The following is a 19331-nucleotide window of genomic DNA, read 5'->3' on the forward strand; positions in this document are numbered from 1 at the left end:
CTTGTTTACTCTTGGTCAGCTTCTTTTTTTTGAAAACACAAAGAAAGCAAGGAGAAGCAGGGAGAAGAGTTACAAGTCTTCTATCCTCTGGAAAGCAATTGTAGTGATTTGAAAATGCTGTGGCACTAGATATTTTCTGAGGGTTTGAGTCAATAAATAAAAGTGATGTTTGATTTTCTCTGCTATGATCACTTGTGCAAGCTGGAGTCACTCAGTGCCCCATGTTTGATTTCAGAAGCTGTACAAAAGAGTTCTTGGACCAGGCAGCAATCGCTGTTTAGTGAAGCATCTATGGACAACCAACGTGCAAGGCCAAAAAACCTTCTTGCCACGAAGAAAGATGTTTTTACATCACCTTCCTTTCAACCGTGTTTAGAAGCTTTTACAATACCTCTCCCAGTAGACTTAGAAGATGGAGATCTTCTGATGTCAGAGGCCATGATTGAGAGAAAACCTAGCTATGAGCAGAAGGAGTTGAAGACACAGGGTTATGAAGAACAGGACAAGGTAAAGCAGATACCAGAAGAGGGCATAGATCCTTCCCACTCACATCTGTGTTTCAGTTTGTGCTCCCGAATGAATTCCCTTGTCTGCTTGGGCAATCTGTAGTTGTTAGGTCTCAGCAGAGAAGTACTTTTGGGATCAGAGCCAAGCAGTCATTTGTGTAACTAGGAAGATAAGTACCTGCAATTATTCTGCAGGCATTAAAAAATCCAGGTGTAAATAATAGGATGGCAGCAGCCTAGCAGCCAATTTAATGTGCAGCATGTATCTGTTTCATTGGTAACAATTAGCACGTTAAACAGAAATTCTAAAATCTGAGATATTTTTTGCTTGAGGCTCTGCTACCTTCAACAGAAATACAAAGAAAGGTTAATAATAGCCTGTGTTGAATATTTGACACAGAAATCAAATTATTTTTAAGTCTGTGTCACAGTTAATGAAGTTCCTTGAGAATGAAAATTTACTGGCTAGTGAACAACCTAATGAAGATAGAGAGAGGTTACCAATGAGATCTTGAAACACCTGCCTCAGGTAATGTGTGCTGTCTTTCTGAGCTTGAAAGAAAAATCTCCTTTTCTTGGTTACAATTCATTGATAGACATGTTTTCAGAGATGGCTTTCCTTAGACAAAGGTAATGTTGGGAAACTTCAGTTTTTCTTTCAAAAAATCAGGCATGAGTATGCCTGGCCCATTAGAGTCTGTAAAACATTGGTATTCTCAAAACTGCACTTGGAAAAAGCAGCAGTCAGGCTGGAACATGGAGAGACGAACAGGAAGAAGAGACTGGTCCTTGCATCTGGGCATGTTTAACAGGACATGACCCAGTTTTGTAAAAGGCTGAAAAACACTGTCTTTGTTTTCATGAAAATACAGAGCCTGTGTTAATATCTAGCATGTATTTAAAACAAACAAAAAAATTACAATAATCAGTAATTTAAAACAAATCTTTTATATTCATGCCTAAAACAAGGCATGAATATAAAAAACAGGCAGGATATGACACTTAGAAAGATTTTAGCCACAGGACGCTACAGCAGAACGCTTTTGGTGTCTGCAGACAAACTAAACCTTCAAACTTCAAAACAAAGATTTAATAAGCTATTCTGTACTAAATTATTTTATTACTGGGTGTAGTCTTCATTTGCATACACATCCTTCACTACTACTAAGTACAGCTTAATTCCAGTACGTAAGTTTTCGTAGAGAATGATGAGCTGGAGAAGATGCCTAAATGGGTTTGGGGGTTTATTTTGTTTTGTTTTTGTGGAAACAACTTACTTTAAAAATATGGAAAATTAATTCTAAATTTCACTCTAGCAGGCAGCAGAACCTACCTTGAGCAACCAATATGAGGAAAAGATCCGACCTTGCATTGATCTCATCGACAGCCTGAGATCTCTTGGAATAGAAAAAGACCTGGGTTTGCCTGCAATCGCAGTGATTGGAGACCAGAGCTCTGGGAAAAGCTCTGTCCTAGAAGCCCTGTCTGGTGTTGCTCTTCCTAGGGGCAATGGTAAGAATTCACCTTCTCAGGTTTGCACCTGAATTTCACATTGATGAGGTGGTGAGGTGGGTTTTTTTTGGTCTAAGATTGGATATTTCCGTGACTGAGACTGTATCTAAGTTGTGAGATTCTAAGGACCTTCTCAGCTCTGGTTTCCAGTAGAAGAAATAGATGTGCAGGTGGGGCACTGCAGGGTAACTCCAACAAGGCACATGTTCTGGGTGGTGAAGAGACCAGAAGTAAAGAAGGATGTAGTGCAGCATACTTGCCCCAAACTATGGACTGACTGAAAGGTAGCATCAGCTCACTCTCTGTGTTTCCCACCAAAGAGTGGTGCAGCAGAGTAACAGTTTCACATAGAAGACTAATTTTGAAAATTGCGTTTGGGGTTTTTTAACAACATTTTCTTACAGATACTTTTTTTGGCAAAAAAAATACAGAGATTTTTACTTACAAATATGTGCCTTGGGTGTTATTTACATGAGAGAAAAAAATTGGAAGGTTTTACAGCTCAAGAAGATTCAGTTTTAAGCTGTGTGTGTACACATGCATATAAGTGCTGCAAGTTCTGTATGAGCTACAATCAGGCTACAATTGAGAAGGTTTTCATAGGATGTAGGTGCAGCACTGAAATAGGTCATCCAGAGAGCTGTGAATATCCATCCTTGGAAGTGTGCAAGACAAGATGTAGTTGGACAGATCCATGTCTAGTCTAGTGCCAGTGTCACTGGTGGGATGTAGGATGAGAGCCCTCTGGCAATGTCTCTTGTAACATTTCTGTGTCTCCGTGCAAAGTATTAGGCAACCCTGTGCATGTCATGCAGTCCATAGCTGTGCATAATGCATCACAACTGCTGAGAGAGTTACCTCTCTCTTTGGAACTGCTGCAGGTATTGTTACTCGATGTCCCTTGGAACTTAAACTGAAAAAAACACCTGCCACCGAGGCATGGAGAGGGAAAATTTGTTACCGCAACATCAGCACAGAGCTCCAGTACGCTTCTCAGGTGGAGGGAGCAATAAGAGAAGGTGAGTTGTAACATATTCCCCTCTGGTTTGTCTTGCTCTATCTTCTCTGAATCCTTTCTCCCGTTTTCTTAGTCTGAGGAGCAGTTCCCAGACTAACACAGCAATTCTAGCCATGAGCTGAATTCGAAGCAGAAGAAGATAGGGTAGCATAATATAACTCTCAAGAGAGTTGTACTACGTACTGCTTCAGCGGTGAAGACGATCCATGATGTCCAATAAAACCTCAGGCTGTGTCCTCAGCTGGATGATGTCTGGTTGGTTTGGCTTTTTGTCAAATTGTAAACATGCAAAGCCCTGACATCAGTTCAAAACCTCAGAGAATGCTTGAGGTGTATGTGGCTGGAAATCTTGCGATTTTAGAGAAAATTGCAAGAAGGCAGAGTGGAGGGCCTTATGGAGCTTCTGCCACCTAGTGTGACCATAGCCTCAGTCACTCACCTTCCCATATCCCAACTTTATTTTTACAGTATTTCATGCTGTGTTTTTCTTAGCCAAAGGGCAGTAGGCACTTGCCCTAAATGTGAAAGTTGGATTGTCTTTATTTCCTTGATTAGCACAGCTCTGCAACATTATTTGTTCTAATGTTTTTTTCATTAGCTTTTTATGAGTTGCTAGAGCAAGTTCAAAGAAGGGCAACAAAACTGGTGAAAGGGCTGGAGAACAAGTCCTATGAGGAGAGGCTGAGGGGATTTGGATTATATAGTTTGGAGAAGAGGGGGGCTGAGAGGGGACTTACTCTCTACAACTACTTGAAAGGGGGTTGTAGGGAGGTGGGTGTTGGCCTCTACTCTCAAGTAAATAACAATAAGACTAGAGGAAATGGCCTGAAGTTACCCCAGGAGAAATCTAGACTAGATATTATGAACAATTTCTTCAGTGAAAGCATGGTTGGACACTTGAACAGGCTACCCAGAGAGGTGGTAGAGTTCCCCATCCCTGGAAGTATTTAAAAAACATGCAGATGAGGCACTTCGGGACTTGCTCTAGTGGGCATGATGGCTTGTTTGATTGGTTTTTTGTTTTGTTGTTCCTGTTGTTTTTTATGTTGGTGGTTTTTTAGGGTGTTTTTTTTGGTGGGGGGGAGTGTTGGTTGGACACGGTGATCTTAGAGTTCTTTTCCAACTGTGACAATTCTGTATGTGAAAACTGGCAAGGCAAGTGGTATGAATTGATTAAGGTATTTACAGAGCTGAAGATCTCTACTGAGAATGGCAATGGAGTTTCCTTGCTTCTCTGAACTGTTCACAAGCCTTATTACCCTATAAGATCTGGGACAAATTACTTGATCTCTCAACCTCTGTATCAAAATGTGAATAATATAGAATAACACCTATTTATTATTCAAGACAGCCAAGGATAAATTAATGCTTATGAAGCATCCTGACATTAAGAGAGCATTTCTACACCTGACCAGTGTTTAATCTGATCATTTTCATTGTGGCTTATTTACATGTTGTCACTGTTTGACTCAGGTCCGACAACAACGCTTTTGATCCCCTCCCCCTCCCACCCAGGTAGGGAAGGAGAGAGAGAAAAAGAGAGAGACTTGGCTGGATTGAAAACTAAACTACACAGATTTAATTAAACACTAATGAATTATATAAGAAAATATATACAATTATATACAAATATGTTCAGATATGGGCAAAAGTCTCTTGCCTCCCCCCACCCCCAGCAACTCCCACCACACTCCCCTGAGCTGGAACAGTCCCAAGAAATCCCGGAGCTGCTGCTGGAGAAAGCAGAGAGTTACGAGGGTCAGGAGAGCTCGAGCCTGGGGGTCGATGGTGCTGGATGGACGGAGTCCTCCCCAAACGCCGGCCATGGACGGAAGAGAAGGGAAGAAGAAGGAGGAAGGAAGTTGTCTTCTGTGATCTCTGACCTTCCTCTGAGCTTACGTAGATACATGGAATGGAATATCTCTGGCCAGTTTTGCTGTCTAACTCAGCCTCCTAGGCAGAGGTCATAGATCTCCCCGTAGTGTCTGAGCCAGCAGAGTAAAGGTGCGACCTTGAAGCCCCAGCAGTTAGAAAAACATTTCAATGTCTTATCAGTCTAGCTAGAGCAGAATGTTGCTAGTTAAAAGAAAGCTCACTGAAGAAAAAAAAATCAGTAAAAAGGAAAATTGGCTTCATCCTGGCTCAAACCAGGACACATGTATTTTGTCTGCATACATGAGAGTTCATAAGTATCTGCTCTGTAATATATTACAGTTCACATTCCAAAAGGACTCTATATTAGCCACATATTGCATAATAATTTCCCTAGATTTTTACATAAGCTGATTTATGTGTGTGGCTGAATCTGAAAAAAAGCCAAGTCTAAAAGAATCTTAGGTGGTAACAGGTACTTTTCAGTGTCATTGTGTTCATCTTCACTTCAATGCATTCTTTGAAGCTTGTGTTCATTGCATTGCTCTTTTCTTTTTGCAGCCCAGGATATTGTGGCAGGTACTAGAGGTGCCATTAGTGGAGAACTAATTTCCCTAGAAATTTGGTCCCCGGATGTCCCAGATCTGACACTAATTGATCTTCCTGGAATCGCCAGAGTGGCTGTGGGAAATCAGCCAAAAGACATTGGGGAGCAGGTAAAACTCAGTCTCATGTGCCAACCTGGGCACAGGGTCACTTCTGTAACTTACCTCATATGTGAGCCTTTACTGTAGGATGCTGGAGTTATTATGCTGGGCTTCTGAGCCAGCAACAGAGCTACACTAATAAACAGGCCTATTTTTCCAGCAAAGATTTGCCAATAGAAGCAGTGAGGTCCAGGATCTCATGTCTGCCCTGTTATTCAGAAGGGAGCTGCCCATACTAGCTGTGAAGGAGCTACCTCAGGTGCCCTGACAGTCTATCCATGGCAGCATGGAATAACCCAGCCATATGCACCCTGAACACAGTACTGGGCCTGTGTCCCTTGACTAGACCACAGTCTGTAAGATAGATACATCCCAAAATGAATGGTCTCTTATCAGCTCGGTGGATGTATTTGGCAAAGGTGACTAGATCTGAGTTATTGTAAGCTCTTCTGGAGCAAGATGACAAATTGGCCCCCTTGCAGATTCATTGCTCTGTCATCCCTTACCCACAGAGCACTTGATTGTTCTGATGGGTTTTTTTTCACAAATACTCCACTGAAATATAAGCCAAAGAGATTTGCTCTCCTTTCAGAGGTACAAATTCAAGATTTATCAGCATAATCTAGCTTGATTTTTTTTCTGTGTGTACCTAGACATCAGAATTTCCTTTTCTTATATGGGATTATTTATGAAATATCTTTGTTATTTCCATAATGAAGAGCAATACACACAAGAGGTTAAACATTACTTAGCTTTCAGGACAAGCATAACGACAGTCTGGTCTCATTTATGCTAAGTGTTTGGATTAATCTTGACAAAGGAAAAGAGGGTGCATTCTTCTGCTGATCCCTTTCCATGCCATCCTTTAGCATGTAATACTATCCTCGATACATGCAACATTTAATGTCATCAGACAGTGGCTCATGTTGCTAGCAATGGTCACATCTTACATGCAAGCATCTCATTTCACTGGACTTCATTACAGTTGTATTGCATTGCAGATCAAAATGCTACTTAAAACAATTATTGGCTGCAAAGAGACACTCAATTTGGTAGTGGTGCCGTGTAATGTGGATATTGCAACAACAGAAGCACTGAAGATGGCTCAAGAGGTGGACCCCACTGGAGAAAGGACACTTGGTGAGGCAAATTTTAAGCTACAAGTTGAAGAGAAGTGCATATCTTTTTTCCATGAAGGTCTGATATTCTGTATTCCACAACAAATCTGTGAAATTAGCTATTAGGAGAAAAAAAGAAAACCACCTAAATAAACTATTTACAAAGATTGAGATGATCCAGTAGCTCTAATCCCTCATTTTTGAGTCTTGCTGACATTCATGTTATGAATAGTTGGAAAATAAAAATCTCAGAGCTAATGGTGAAAAAGCTTTGCTGTTGCCTGTTATAAACGTTTTGCAAGACAAAAGGCATGGAGACCGCATTGCCCTCTACAGCTACCTGAAAGAAGGTTGTAGGGAGGTGGGTGTTGGCCTCTTCTCCCAAGTAAGTAAGAACAGGACCAGAGGAAATGGCTGAAGTTGCAGCAGGGCAGGTTTAGATTGGATATTAGGGAGAATTTCTATACTGAAAGAGTGGCCAGACACTGGAACAGCCTGCCCAGGGAGGTGATTGAGTCACCATCCTTGGAGGTATTCAAGAAATGTGTAGATGTGGCACTTCAGGGCATGCTTTAGTGGCGAGGTGGGGGTTTTTTTGTGGGGATTTTTTGGTGGAGTGTGTGTGGTTGTTTGTGTATGTCTGATTTTTCATTGGGTTGATGGTTGGACTCAAGTGATCTTGCAGGTCCTTTCAACCATAATTATTCCGTGATTCTGTGGTGAGAGGCCCACTGTAGAGGAAATTTTACAGTGCAGAGCCCAGAAGCTAAGAGCTTTCTAGGAGAGAGGAAACAAAACTAAGAGAAGTTGCTTTATAAAACACAGTACTGAGCATTCCGCTTTGATGTTGTGGTACCCTACTGTACCTCTCCCGCCTTTAACCGCTGCTCTCAACTAACTTTTTCTTTGCATAACTTCACAGGGATCCTCACGAAACCTGACCTGGTGGACAGAGGAACAGAAGAGTCTATAATTAACATAATACAAAACCGGATCATCCCTCTTAAAAAAGGTTACATGATCGTGAAGTGTCGTGGGCAACAGGATATCCACAACAAACTTAGCTTGACCGCTGCAATCGAGCAGGAGAGAAAATTCTTTGAGACTCACAAACAATTCAGGTACTTCTCACAGAAAGGACCTAATTGAAAATATATTAAAGTCACTGCAAAGCTTCCTGTTGACTTGCTGAGATTTAAATTACAGCTACAAACAGGTATTACTTATACTCGCTATTTCTCATTGTCCATGTAATGTTGCGTTCCAGCAAGCCAGAAGAATTTTACATGTCAAGTAAACTTTTAAAATGTCTTCTGGATGCAAGTTTGATATACACGTCTCCTTAACTCTTGGGAGAATTGAAATGAACTTCAGAAGTTCAGAGAGCAGTCCCAAAGAATTCAAGTTAAGCATCTAAGCACTTAAAGTCAAGCACTGAAGTATTTCTATTCACTGGAAAACACGGTGAAACTCATTATAAGAAAGGATGCTGCCTGTGCTGAGACCAAGAAAGATAATTCAGCAGCAAATCAGTCATAATACTGAGAAGGCCAGTGAAAAGGGTTTTGAATCAATGTACTTCACATATGCAGAAGTAAAACAGCAGCACATTAATCTGCTGTTAGAATTTGCTGCTTGTACATTCTTCTGTTTCCCTTTGTTTAGCTAGCAGCAGTAGCTCTCAAACAACTCTTGCATGAAAGCCATGGTGCCCAGAGTCCTAGGCTGCTGGTGCATCTGTACTAGCACTCCCCTTTCTTTGTGTAGTAGAACTAGTGAAAACAGAGCAGAGCATAAGTACTGCCTACTTGCCTTGCACACGTGGTCTGTCCAAAACCACAGAATCACAGAATCCTAGGGGTTGGAAGGGACCTCAAAAGATCATCTAGTCCAACACCCTGCCAGGCAGGATCACCTAGAGCACATCACACAGGAACTTGTCCAGGCAGGTTTTAATGTCTCCAGCGAAGGAGACTCCACAACCTTTCTGGACAGCCTGTCCCAGGGCTCTGTCACTCTCAAAAAAAATCCACCTCAAGCCACCTCAAAATCACCTTTTTCTCTTTTTTTCAGAACTCTTATGGAAGAAGGAAAGGCTACTATCCCTCATCTGGCAGAGAGGCTCACAAATGAACTCGTGAAACATATAATTGTAAGTAGCAGAGGTGCCATACTAAGCTATTTGTATCAGTTACTATCCAAAAATAAGCTCAGCCCTTCAACCTTAGCTTGCAATTGGATTGCATCTTTACATGCATATATGTTACTTAATTATTCTTCAGTCCTGCAATCTAAAAGCAAATGAACTGAAACTTAGAGGCAAAGAAACCCATGCTCTGTCCTCAAATTTGCCTTTAAGCTGAAGATTGACACTAGGCAAATAATTTAATCTACTTATGACTCATAACTCTTGGCTTTTCAAAAGAAGCCATGGTATTTCTTTTTGTTTGTGAAGACTGGATTGGCTGGGTAACAAGTTACTGCTATGAGCTTACGAAAACACAGCAATTTCTACTTAACTGAAAATGTCTTTAAAATCTCAAGTAGGATATGATTGGTTTATTTATATTACGTCATGGGTTATTATATCATACATGGGGTTTTAATTTATACCTATAAATATAAGTAATATGACAGAATCACAGAATCTTAGGGGTTGGAAGGGACCTCCAAAGATCATCGAGTCCAACTCCCCTGCCAGAACAGGACCAAAATCAACTAGGGCAGACCACTCAGAAAGGCATCCAGATAGCTCTTTAGCTCTTTAGTCTCCAGAGAAGGAGACTCCACAGCCTCTCTGGGGAGCCTGTTCCAGTGCTCTGTAACCCTGACAGTAAAGAAGTTCTTCCTCATGTTGAGGTGGAACTTCCTGTGCTTGCATTTGAATTCATTGCCCCTTGTCCTTCCACAGGGCACAAGTGAAAAGAGGTTGTCCCTGCCTTCTTGATGCTCAGCCCTCATGCATTGACAGACATTAATTAGATTCCCCCCTCAGTCTTCTCCTCTCTAGACTGAAAAGCCCCAGGTCTCTTAGCTTTTCCTTGTAAGGCAAGTGTTCCAGTCCCTTAATCCTCCTAGTAGGACTCTCTCAAGTAGATCCCTGTCCTAATTTTATTCCGTTAAGGGAAAACGCTAAAATACAGAGAACCTCTAAATTCAGTCCTAAAAGACAAAAAATATATGTATTTATTTAAACTTACATAAAAATAAACAACTAAACAACACTGTTCAGCCAAGTATCTGTCAGGAATAGAGGGGTCAGTACATTCTCCTAAGCACAGCTTCCCTGGCACAACCTTTGAGGACATAATTTTTGGCTCACTGTAGGTGAAATGTTGCCCTGGGCTGCAGCTTCTCTGTCTGCCTTACAGTGAGGTGCAGCCTGATCTCTGGGAAATCCTAGACCCCTGCCTTCTCTCAGTGAAGGCTATATTTGCACTTCTGTGATATCCCACTATCATGTGTGGAATGCAAGAACAGCAAGCTCTTAGACTCCTAAGAGCAGCAAAGATTATGTGCAGGTATAGGTGACTCTTAGAGGAATTTTGTTTTCCTTGCAAAAGCAGACATCTTCAGCCTACCTAAATGTCCTTCTTTACTGTCAATCCCCCAGAAATCTTTGCCAGCATTAGAGAAGCAAATATGTGAGGTGCTCCAAAAAACGTTACACGATCTACAGAAGTATAGGAGAGGCACACCCAGAACAGAACCTGAGCAACTGTTTTTCCTCACAGATGTAAGTATCAATATTGGTTTGTTCAACGGTTCAGCAGAGTGAGAAGGTAAATGTGGGAGAAAAAGAAACTACTGAAAGTTGGCAAACTGTCGGCATGGACCACCAATAAGCTTGAAGTATCTGTCACTGAAGTGTTTTGAGAGTAACAGAGACAAACTTCTGGTAGGAGTACATCATACCTGTGAAAATAAAGTGGACCACAGGAGCTCGTGGGCCCTTCTGGCTTTTTTTTTTCTGTGATTATGTGACAAGAGAACTGAACAACATCTTGACTGATTGGTCAAAATCAAGCATCTCATAGAGAGAAAACTTACACTCCTGCCTGCCTGACATTTTGAAGGGTTTTCATTGTTTACAGCACTTATAAGATCAAATCCATTCCTGATACTAAAATAGCATTTGCAAGTCCCTCTGTATGTCTGAACCTGGGGAGCTAATCCTTCACAATAAGCATTCCGCAGGCCAGCAGAGGTGGTTATGAAGATTCATCAGCCTTCAAAGATTTCATACAGGTTTTGTCAAATAGAAGTTAGCAAATGGTTCTAAGAATCCACAGGAAAACAAAACAAAATAAAATTAGTATCAAATTTGTTCTCCTCTAGCTATGCTGGTTTAAAAAACCAAACCAAACCAACCAAACAAACAAAAAAACAACCAAACCAACACCCCACAAAAAAAACAACCAACCAAAAAATCACACAAAAAAACCCCGAAAACCACAATATGAGCTAAGAGCATTAAAGATGTAAGGGAGCTTTCAGTAAAGCATGTCCTTGCTTTCACATCAAATGTCTGCAGATTTACTTAATATATGCAAGTTAGTCTTAAGAAATTAAACCTTACTATATTGCCTGCTTCTTCTTGAACTCATTACAGTTGATCAAACACTTTAATCAAGACATCTCCCAGGCAATGCGTGGAGAGGAACAGTTGATTGGAACGGAAATCAGACTGTTTGCAAAAATCCGCAGAGAGTTTCGAACATGGGGAGTGATTCTCCTGGAGTGTAATGCAAAGGGTAAGCAAAGAAAACCATCTATTGCAGCTAACATGAGATTCCATTCCTTTGCTTTTATACCAAGACACAACAGCATAAGTTGTTTTCAAGAAAGTGAAAAACAAGAAGCTAGGAGCGCTCATCTGTTATAGTATTAGGCAAGTTATGCTTTGGTCCTTGTGGTGGAAAGACCCAGCTGGTGTTAATGCTGTGATAATGGAGAGATCAGTAGATCTCTCTCTTCTTCTAGCAAAGCAATAAAATCAAGACTGTGGACCCTGGCACAGAATTGGTTGGTGATTCTCTGAACCATTCCTGTAAGCAATAGCAACAAACTCAACATCAGCAGTTAATAATAATAACAATTTAATTAGTAGTAGTATTAAGAAGGTTTTGGAATTTTGGTCTTTTTTATTCTACTTTGGCTCTGATTTAAGGTGTGGAGAAAGAATTGAGCCTGAAATAACCACAGCCTTGTAATAAGTACCCCTTTCTATGCATCACCCACCTTGCTAATTGCTTAACTGTACTCTGTTCTAAACTGAGGTGTAGGGTGATGCACGCAGGCTGAACTTTGCTGTACACTCAACATCTTTTGCAGCATCTTTTTCACACCTTTCAGAAGCCCCGTCATTTGCTCTCAGAGATGAAATGGCATCAGCTGCCAGTCAAGCAGTAGCTCTTAAGATAAGTTATTTTAGTCTTTGATGCACATCTGTGTCAACATCACTAGTGACACTGAAATGATAGGTACAAATAGCCTGTAGAGCTGGCATCAGCCTGAGGCAAATATATGTGTATATATATATATGCATATATGTGAATAGAGAGAGACAGACAGACATTGGTGTATGTCATTGTCTCTTACGTCTCATCCCTGAAGTACCAAGCCAATCAACATGATTTTATGGAGTGGAATAAAAGAGTAAGATAATGAAGGCATGAAGAAATAGATGTAAAATCAGCAGAAAGAACTAAGAGAAAGATGCTGCTTCTTCAGAGGACAAAGTGCAACTGAGTTGCAGAAGATGGACAAGGTAGCACAGGGCAGCTGAACCATGGTGGGGACTCCTCTGGGCACTTTCAGGTTGTCCCTGTTGATTTAAGACAGTAAATCTGACTTCATAATAGGATCAGGGTAGCAGCACACAGCAGCTCTTAAAACAGCACAGCTCTTTGTGGCAGTATGCTACCCCAAAATCACGTGTACGTATGCTCAGGTGAATTATTTACCTGTGCAGCAAATTTCACTTGCATAGCTTGAGAGGTTGAGGTAGCTTTAGTGAGCCCTTCCTCAACAAAAAGCATAATTACCAGCCACTGCTAGGATTTCTGAAGGTACATCACTACATGTCAGCTTTCTTATGATGAATGAAAGTATTAAAAATAGCAGATACTTTGGGTACTTGAAGTCTTAACCGTTCTGTTGCAAAGCTGATAGATGTTCTTGTGGCCATGATACAGCTTTGTACTATCTTAACTGTACAGGTACATTTTCAGACTGAACCAGATACTCCACATGTACTTCTGTCTTTCCTTTTCCTTTTTGTTTTCCTTTCCTTTTCCCTTTCCTCTTTTTTTTCCGTCTTTTTTTTTCTCCTGTTATTACCCAACCATGAACTCATATATCTGAATGTTATAATTGAATGCATGGCTTGAGTTCCACTTCCACATGTGCTCTTGATCCATGATTCACAAGTTGATCCCAAAACAGGACAGTATCAAAATCTTTCAAAACACTTAAAAACATATCTTTGCCTAAATATGTAAACCAGTTCAAAGGGATATACTTCATTTAAGACAGCAAATTTGTGGAGTGTCAAGAAAGAAATATTGATTGTGAAACCTTAAATAAAAACAGCTGGTCAACAGCAGATTCCATTTAAAAAAATAAAAAAAAAATTAAAAAGGCTGTTTAGTTGTTTAGTGAGTCTTGGGTTTTGTTTTGTTCTGGGATTTTTAAAAATTCAGAAGTGACTGGCAATGGCCACTTCTGTAAGGGTTGCAATTCTAAGAAGAACCAGCATTTTGGAGGCCTGTCATAATTTCTGGATTGCTTTCTATTAGTTATATGTTTGATCCAGTGTGTAAGGTAGGTCATTCACTGAGAGATAATGTGTTAGCTCAATTCTGTAGTAATGGTATTGCTCAAAAGATCCATCTCAGTAGTTGCTTTTCTCGGGAGCATTTCAAAGAGGTGAAACAGACTTCCTTCTTAAATCTGAAATTTATAAATTGAGTGATTTATTAGTAAAGCAATGTTATTTTAATATTACAGTGAAAAAAATTGTGCCCAGTAAAATGGGGAAATACGAAGACCAGTATCGTGGACGGGAGTTCCCAGGCTTTACCAATCACAGGGTGTTTGAGGACATTATAAGAGAGCATATCATAGAACTGGAGGAGCCGGCCATTGACGTAATGAACAGCGTGCTCGGTATGTCTCACAGGCCACATGAGGCCATTACGTGGGAGAAACTGGTGTGCCTGACAATTTTTTTTTCCAGGATAAGCCAAAATTCTCACTGCTGGAGCAAGAGCTTCAGCCAGGATACTTCAAAGTGGGAAAGTGAATCAGATTCAACCTTGAGGCTTGCTTCTTCGCTAGAGCCTTCAATTTCTACACATGGTCTTCAGCACTTAATACTTTTCCCAGTGGCTGGTAGAAGAAAGTAACTGTAATAAATAACACAGTAAAGAAATAGTATGGTAAAAGTATGTATACAGTGGCTGCTGGGGCTTAGCGAAAGGGTACGTAGTTCAAAAAGTAAACAGCACCCAAGGAAAAAGTGTGTCATAATCCCATTTCTCCTATGTTGGCCTTAGAAGGCAGCTATGTCATCTGCACCAGACTGAGTGCTATGTACTATATGTGCTAGGTACTCTTCCTGGGCAGGCCTCTCCTGGGGGTTGAGATGCAGATGTGCTTACATGACGAAGTGATGGCATACCTGGTCAGACACAGCTGTAAGCACAGAAACTGCTTTTTCAAAGAAATCTCACTGATATTCACACTCTCATATGTTAATTGGTTACAGGAGTGAGTTTATTAATGGCACACACTCTTGGACCCAGAAATCTGAATCCCTGCTTGTTTGTATTGGTCACAAAGGCATAGTGCATCAGGGTGCTGCTCAGCTGTTTCTGGATGAATACAAAAAATTAGTGCTTTTCCCAAGTCACATATTAACAATAGTTTATAAACCTCATTTGCTTACCTGACTTTATTTTGTCTGTCTGTTCTTCCCTTAGGACTGGTTCAAGAGAACTTTTTGGAACTCAGTAAAAGGCATTTTGCTAATTTTCACAATCTATACAGAGTTGTTAAGGTGAGACACTACCTGAGATAAGACAAGAGCAAGATGAATGACATTTGTAAATACATCCATGCTTGGAGTGTCCATCCCATTGCATTACCCTTTTGCAAATGTGGAGGCCTATGCTTTTTATAAAATAAGGAAAAGCTTGTAAATTTTATCGTGTTTATAATGGCACTTTACTTTTCAGTACAACTCTGAAAAGATCTGAAATGTATTTCTCATTCATTCTGGTCACATTCTTGATGCATTCAACAATGCAAAGATAACCTGGTATTGGCTGCCTTGAAGTATTTATAATTGATTTCAAATTGAAGTCCTGCAAAGATCTGTAAGAGTGCAGGTGGCCTCAGAGAGCTAAAAAGTGCTTTCCCCTCTCTAAAAGGCAAGCCAGGGTGTTAGCCAGTGCAGGAATCTCATCTTTATAAAAGGGAGAAGCTACAGACAAGCAAAACATAATTCAGCTGAGCATTGGGAGATGTCTGTTCACAATTTGGGGAATTGCATGTTTTGGGGTGGATTCAAACAAAAAGGATACTGTTAAAGACCTTTCTCAGGAAGAGCTCTGAGAAAGAGATCAGAAGCAATGCTGGACAGTCAGGAAGCAGAGTGCACTCAGAGGATGCTGTTTAAAAGGAAACTCAAAAGCAAATGTGAGTGAAATAGACAGTTTGCTATTTGACTTGCATGGCCAAACCCTATTGAGCTCACAGGCCAATCAGATATCAAGCAAATAAGCTATTTCTGCCAAGCACAGAGGTGATTAAGGAGAGTCTTTAGGCACAATACAGAGAGAGGAATGAAGAGGGAGGAAGTTCTGGGAGGCCCTGAAGATGAGAAAAAAACGAGAGATTGCACTATTAGGGACACTAGGAAAGCATTTTAAAGGAATTTAGAGATGATTGAGGGAACTTTGCTGCCCCCATGGACTTTCAGGTGGAAGTATCAAAAAGACCAGAAAGCATTAGATTACTGCAATTAAAGCACCAGAAAATGAGGGGTTAGACAGGGTTGGTTTGCTGACAACAGATAGAAGACTGCAGTTTTTTAGAAGGGCAGGAGGGGCAAAAAAAAATGCATGCAAAAAAATGAGGACAGGCTGCAGGCTGAACTCCTGGCTGGCCACTGCTGTGTAGTTCCCGTCAACCTCACATTTTCTTTTGGGGTCCAAGCACCAGGTTTTGATTTATTCCACGTGTGTTTAAGGAGGGGAAAAAACACATTTTAATGCTCTTTCACAACAGAGGAACCAGAATCTTACCAGAAGTAAAAGTATTACTTCATATTCCCAAGAGCCAGTCTGGGATTAAACAGTGCTGCAGCAAGGACTGTTAAACACTGTGCCCACCTTGCAGTTTCCTGGGGACACTGCTAAGCACTGGAGCCTGTGCAAAGGAAGCAAATGTCTGAGAACTTGTTCTTTCTTTTCTATCCTAGAGCAGAATTGAAGCCATTACTCAGAAACAAGCACTGGAAGCTGAAAGACGTATCCGGACCCAGTTTAAAATGGAGAAAATTGTGTACTGCCAGGATGACCTTTACATTTCTGACTTTAATAGCAGTAGGGCAGAAAACATTACCAAAGGTAGCCCTGGAAAAGAGTTGCAGTTTGGATCCATTTCAAATCAAGAACCCACCTTTGTCCAGGATATGGTTTGTCACACAAAGGCCTATTTTAATGTGAGTTTACAGACTACAATACAGCACCCTGGTTGCTATAGCATATACCCCTCATCCAGGTCTCGCTTTTAGTCAATGTGAGTCTTTCATGCAATACTACTACTATGCAGGAAATAGTAGCTGGAGGGTGTAAGTGTCTCATCCAGGTACACACACAGAGCTTCTGACCAGTGCTGAACATTCCAGGGCAAAGCTGGTCTGATGGCCTGTGTCAGCACAGTCACTGAGGAGAAGTAGTTGCATACTGCAAGATACAGTGATTAGAAAAGCTTACAGGTCGTTAAAATGACAGCTGGCTTCTAAACCACTTGTTAGCTACTTCCCAGCCTGGCATGGCTCTCTGCTGCAGCTGCCTCTTGCTTGGAAAATATGCCATCGGCAAGTGAGTCCTCTTCTCACCCTTCTCCAGTCTTTCACAGACAAGGGAGTGAGTTCTTGCTGCCTACACAGCCCCACACTAGTACAGTGTGCTCTTACTGGCTTTCCTATGGGGAGAAGTGTTAGGGGGAGGAAAGGACAGTTACTTACCAGCATGGATGGGTTAGGGAACAGCCCTTGGCCTTGTAATTAGAAGTTATTGATACTTGGTTGGTGGTAAGCTGTCCTCTCTGGCTAAGGAAGCAAAACTCCTAGGATTGCTTTCCCCACTGCAAGTTCATCTCATGGTTTTAAAATTATACTAGTTCCCACAAGCTTATTAACATTATGTACAGCACTTCAGCATCTGAGAGCTCAGGTCAGCTTCAAGCCCCTCTGTCCATGGCTTGCAGTCAGATCCTTGACTAATGCAGCAGGAGGAGAGATAACAAAAAGTTAAGTGAAAATGGATTTGGCTAGCTGTAGAGATCAGAGTGCATATGCTGCATTGTAGATAGCTCCACAGAGGTTAAATGTCTGAAGGCAAATGGGATGTTTTAACAAAGGATCATGTTAGAAAAAGACAACGAAGAGAACACGCAGTATCAAGATTTGCTTTTTGTCTTAGTTTTGTAAAACTCCCTCAGAAAGCAACAAGTTCAATATTACTAATGCAGGAATGCAGGTAGCAGCCCACCTTGAATTTCAATAGCAAGGTTTTGACAAATTCCTGCAATTAAATGTTCAGGCTGCTCAGGCTGATGGAGAGAAAGCCATCAGCTTTCAGAGAACAAGAGACAAAGGCAGAACTGCATAAACACTTCTCTCCCACTTTGCTATACCCTCTGTTGTAACACAGATGTCACAGATGCTAGTTACACATTTTTGTAAATGCCCTAAGCATAATTTTTCAACAATAATAAATGCCAGGGCATCCTATCTCCATGGGACTTAAGAGAGGCCAAATGCACTTTGAATGAGATGGAAGATCTTAAGTGTCAATGACCTTTGAAAATGGCTTGTATGCATCTGTGTCACCTATGGCAGGACTGTCAAGATTCTGGGTAGTTTGGCTCTTAGAAAAACACCTATATTTAAAGCACCTAGGCTCTCTCCCATCACAGTCAGTAGTACCTAGAGAATACATAGGCTTAGTAAGTGCTTTAGCTGACTCAGCCAAATTGCTTACTATTAACTAGATCTCTGCAAACTACAAAGAAAAACTAAACACCTAGTCTTGGGTATTTTTCAGCTTGAGCTCTGTCCCATCCTTGTACTTAAAAGATTTGCAGCCACTGGGCTCCAGAGGTATCTAAAGCCAGAAACACCTTAAGACTTCTCTAGCAACAGGCTGCCTAAACCCCATATGAACCTACAAATCAAATGTGCCGCTGCCTGGTCTTCCCACCACCATTTTCAAGTCAGGCACCACAAAAAGAAAGGAAGACAGCACCTCTCTCAGTTGCAGCCAGTCACTCAGGCATAAGTACTCACCTGGTACCAGGAGGGCTGCAGGCAGCTCCCTCCCAGCTTTGGAGAGATTTTGAACCTCCCATCACCCAAGAGCACCAGCTAATCCCCCAAGCCCTGCAGATATCTCTGGGGAAAGGGTCCCACAAGCTCCCCTTGGTCAATCTGTTTCAATTTGCATTAATAACTAGACCAGCTTGTCAGGTTAAGCAAAAAATTACTTAATTGAGATATCAATAGATGTAATGTAGACATAGTCTAGTCTCACAATTGCTGAAGGTATTTTTTCTTATGGCTAAAGCTTGCTCCAAAGCTGTCGTGCATGTAATAGGACAACCAGGTCAGAAGTACTATCTAAATACACAAATTTACCACCTTTGGGAAATACCTGTTTGATTTCCTGTACTATAATGGATTGATGGTGTTCAGAGAAGACATGTTTGATGCCAGAAATTGTTCTTAAGCACTGTTTGTCAGGTCTGTCCTAATATAACTGCTGGCAGAGCTAAGCAGGGAACAGCCTGCCTTGGGTTTAGTTTGCTGACGGGAAAAAAACGTCAGACATTCCCGTAACTCTTAATTGTAAAATCTTTAGGCACAGAAGAGACTAATAGCAAACATTTTTTAGTTCCTAGAAGCACTCACTTCTTGAACAGTAACTCAAGTCAACATTTTCAAAAAGTAATGTCACTTCATACCAGATTACCTATAGCCCCTTCTTTTTACAGTTGTTTTTGGGAAACAAATCTTCTGCCTTTTTTTGCAGGGAGCGAGTAAACGCCTCTCCAATCAGATACCTCTGATCATCCTGTCTTCTGCCCTTCATGAATTTGGGGATAACTTACAGACCACAATGCTGCATCTTTTGCAAGAAAAAGACAAGTTAAACCATCTCCTTCAGGAAGACAGTGATGCTGCTAAACATAGGGACTACCTCAGTCAAAGAGTTGATCGTCTCACCAAAGCCTGTCAGTACCTGAGAAACTTCACCTCACCGTAGATTTCATTTTTCAGAACTATTGTAAAGCCCCCTAAAAATAT

The 19331-nt window shown here is 41.1% G+C and overlaps 1 protein-coding gene across 1 annotated transcript; it reads left to right on the plus strand.

The window, feature by feature from the left end:
* The first annotated feature begins 291 nt into the window (after positions 1 to 291).
* LOC127382485 (interferon-induced GTP-binding protein Mx-like) lies at positions 292 to 19290 on the plus strand. The gene is made up of 13 exons (XM_051614226.1): positions 292 to 507; positions 1823 to 2018; positions 2900 to 3037; positions 5470 to 5624; positions 6617 to 6755; positions 7656 to 7854; positions 8807 to 8885; positions 10347 to 10469; positions 11346 to 11487; positions 13745 to 13903; positions 14719 to 14795; positions 16221 to 16463; positions 19057 to 19290. Exons 1-13 carry the CDS (start codon positions 292 to 294, stop codon positions 19288 to 19290), a joined length of 2100 nt encoding a protein of 699 aa, XP_051470186.1.
* Positions 19291 to 19331: the final 41 nt, after the last annotated feature.

The sequence above is a fragment of the Apus apus genome, chromosome 1 (genome assembly GCF_020740795.1).
Source record: "Apus apus isolate bApuApu2 chromosome 1, bApuApu2.pri.cur, whole genome shotgun sequence".
NCBI classification, from domain to species: domain Eukaryota; kingdom Metazoa; phylum Chordata; class Aves; order Apodiformes; family Apodidae; genus Apus; species Apus apus.

Bases quoted from the DNA above. Each gene is read 5' to 3' on its own strand.
- LOC127382485 (XM_051614226.1), top strand. From the start codon at position 292: ATGGACAACCAACGTGCAAGGCCAAAAAACCTTCTTGCCACGAAGAAA. The intron at 2,019-2,899 runs GTAAGAATTCAC...GAACTGCTGCAG, and splicing joins TGCTCTTCCTAGGGGCAATG to GTATTGTTACTCGATGTCCC. The intron at 13,904-14,718 runs GTATGTCTCACA...TTCTTCCCTTAG, and splicing joins CGTAATGAACAGCGTGCTCG to GACTGGTTCAAGAGAACTTT.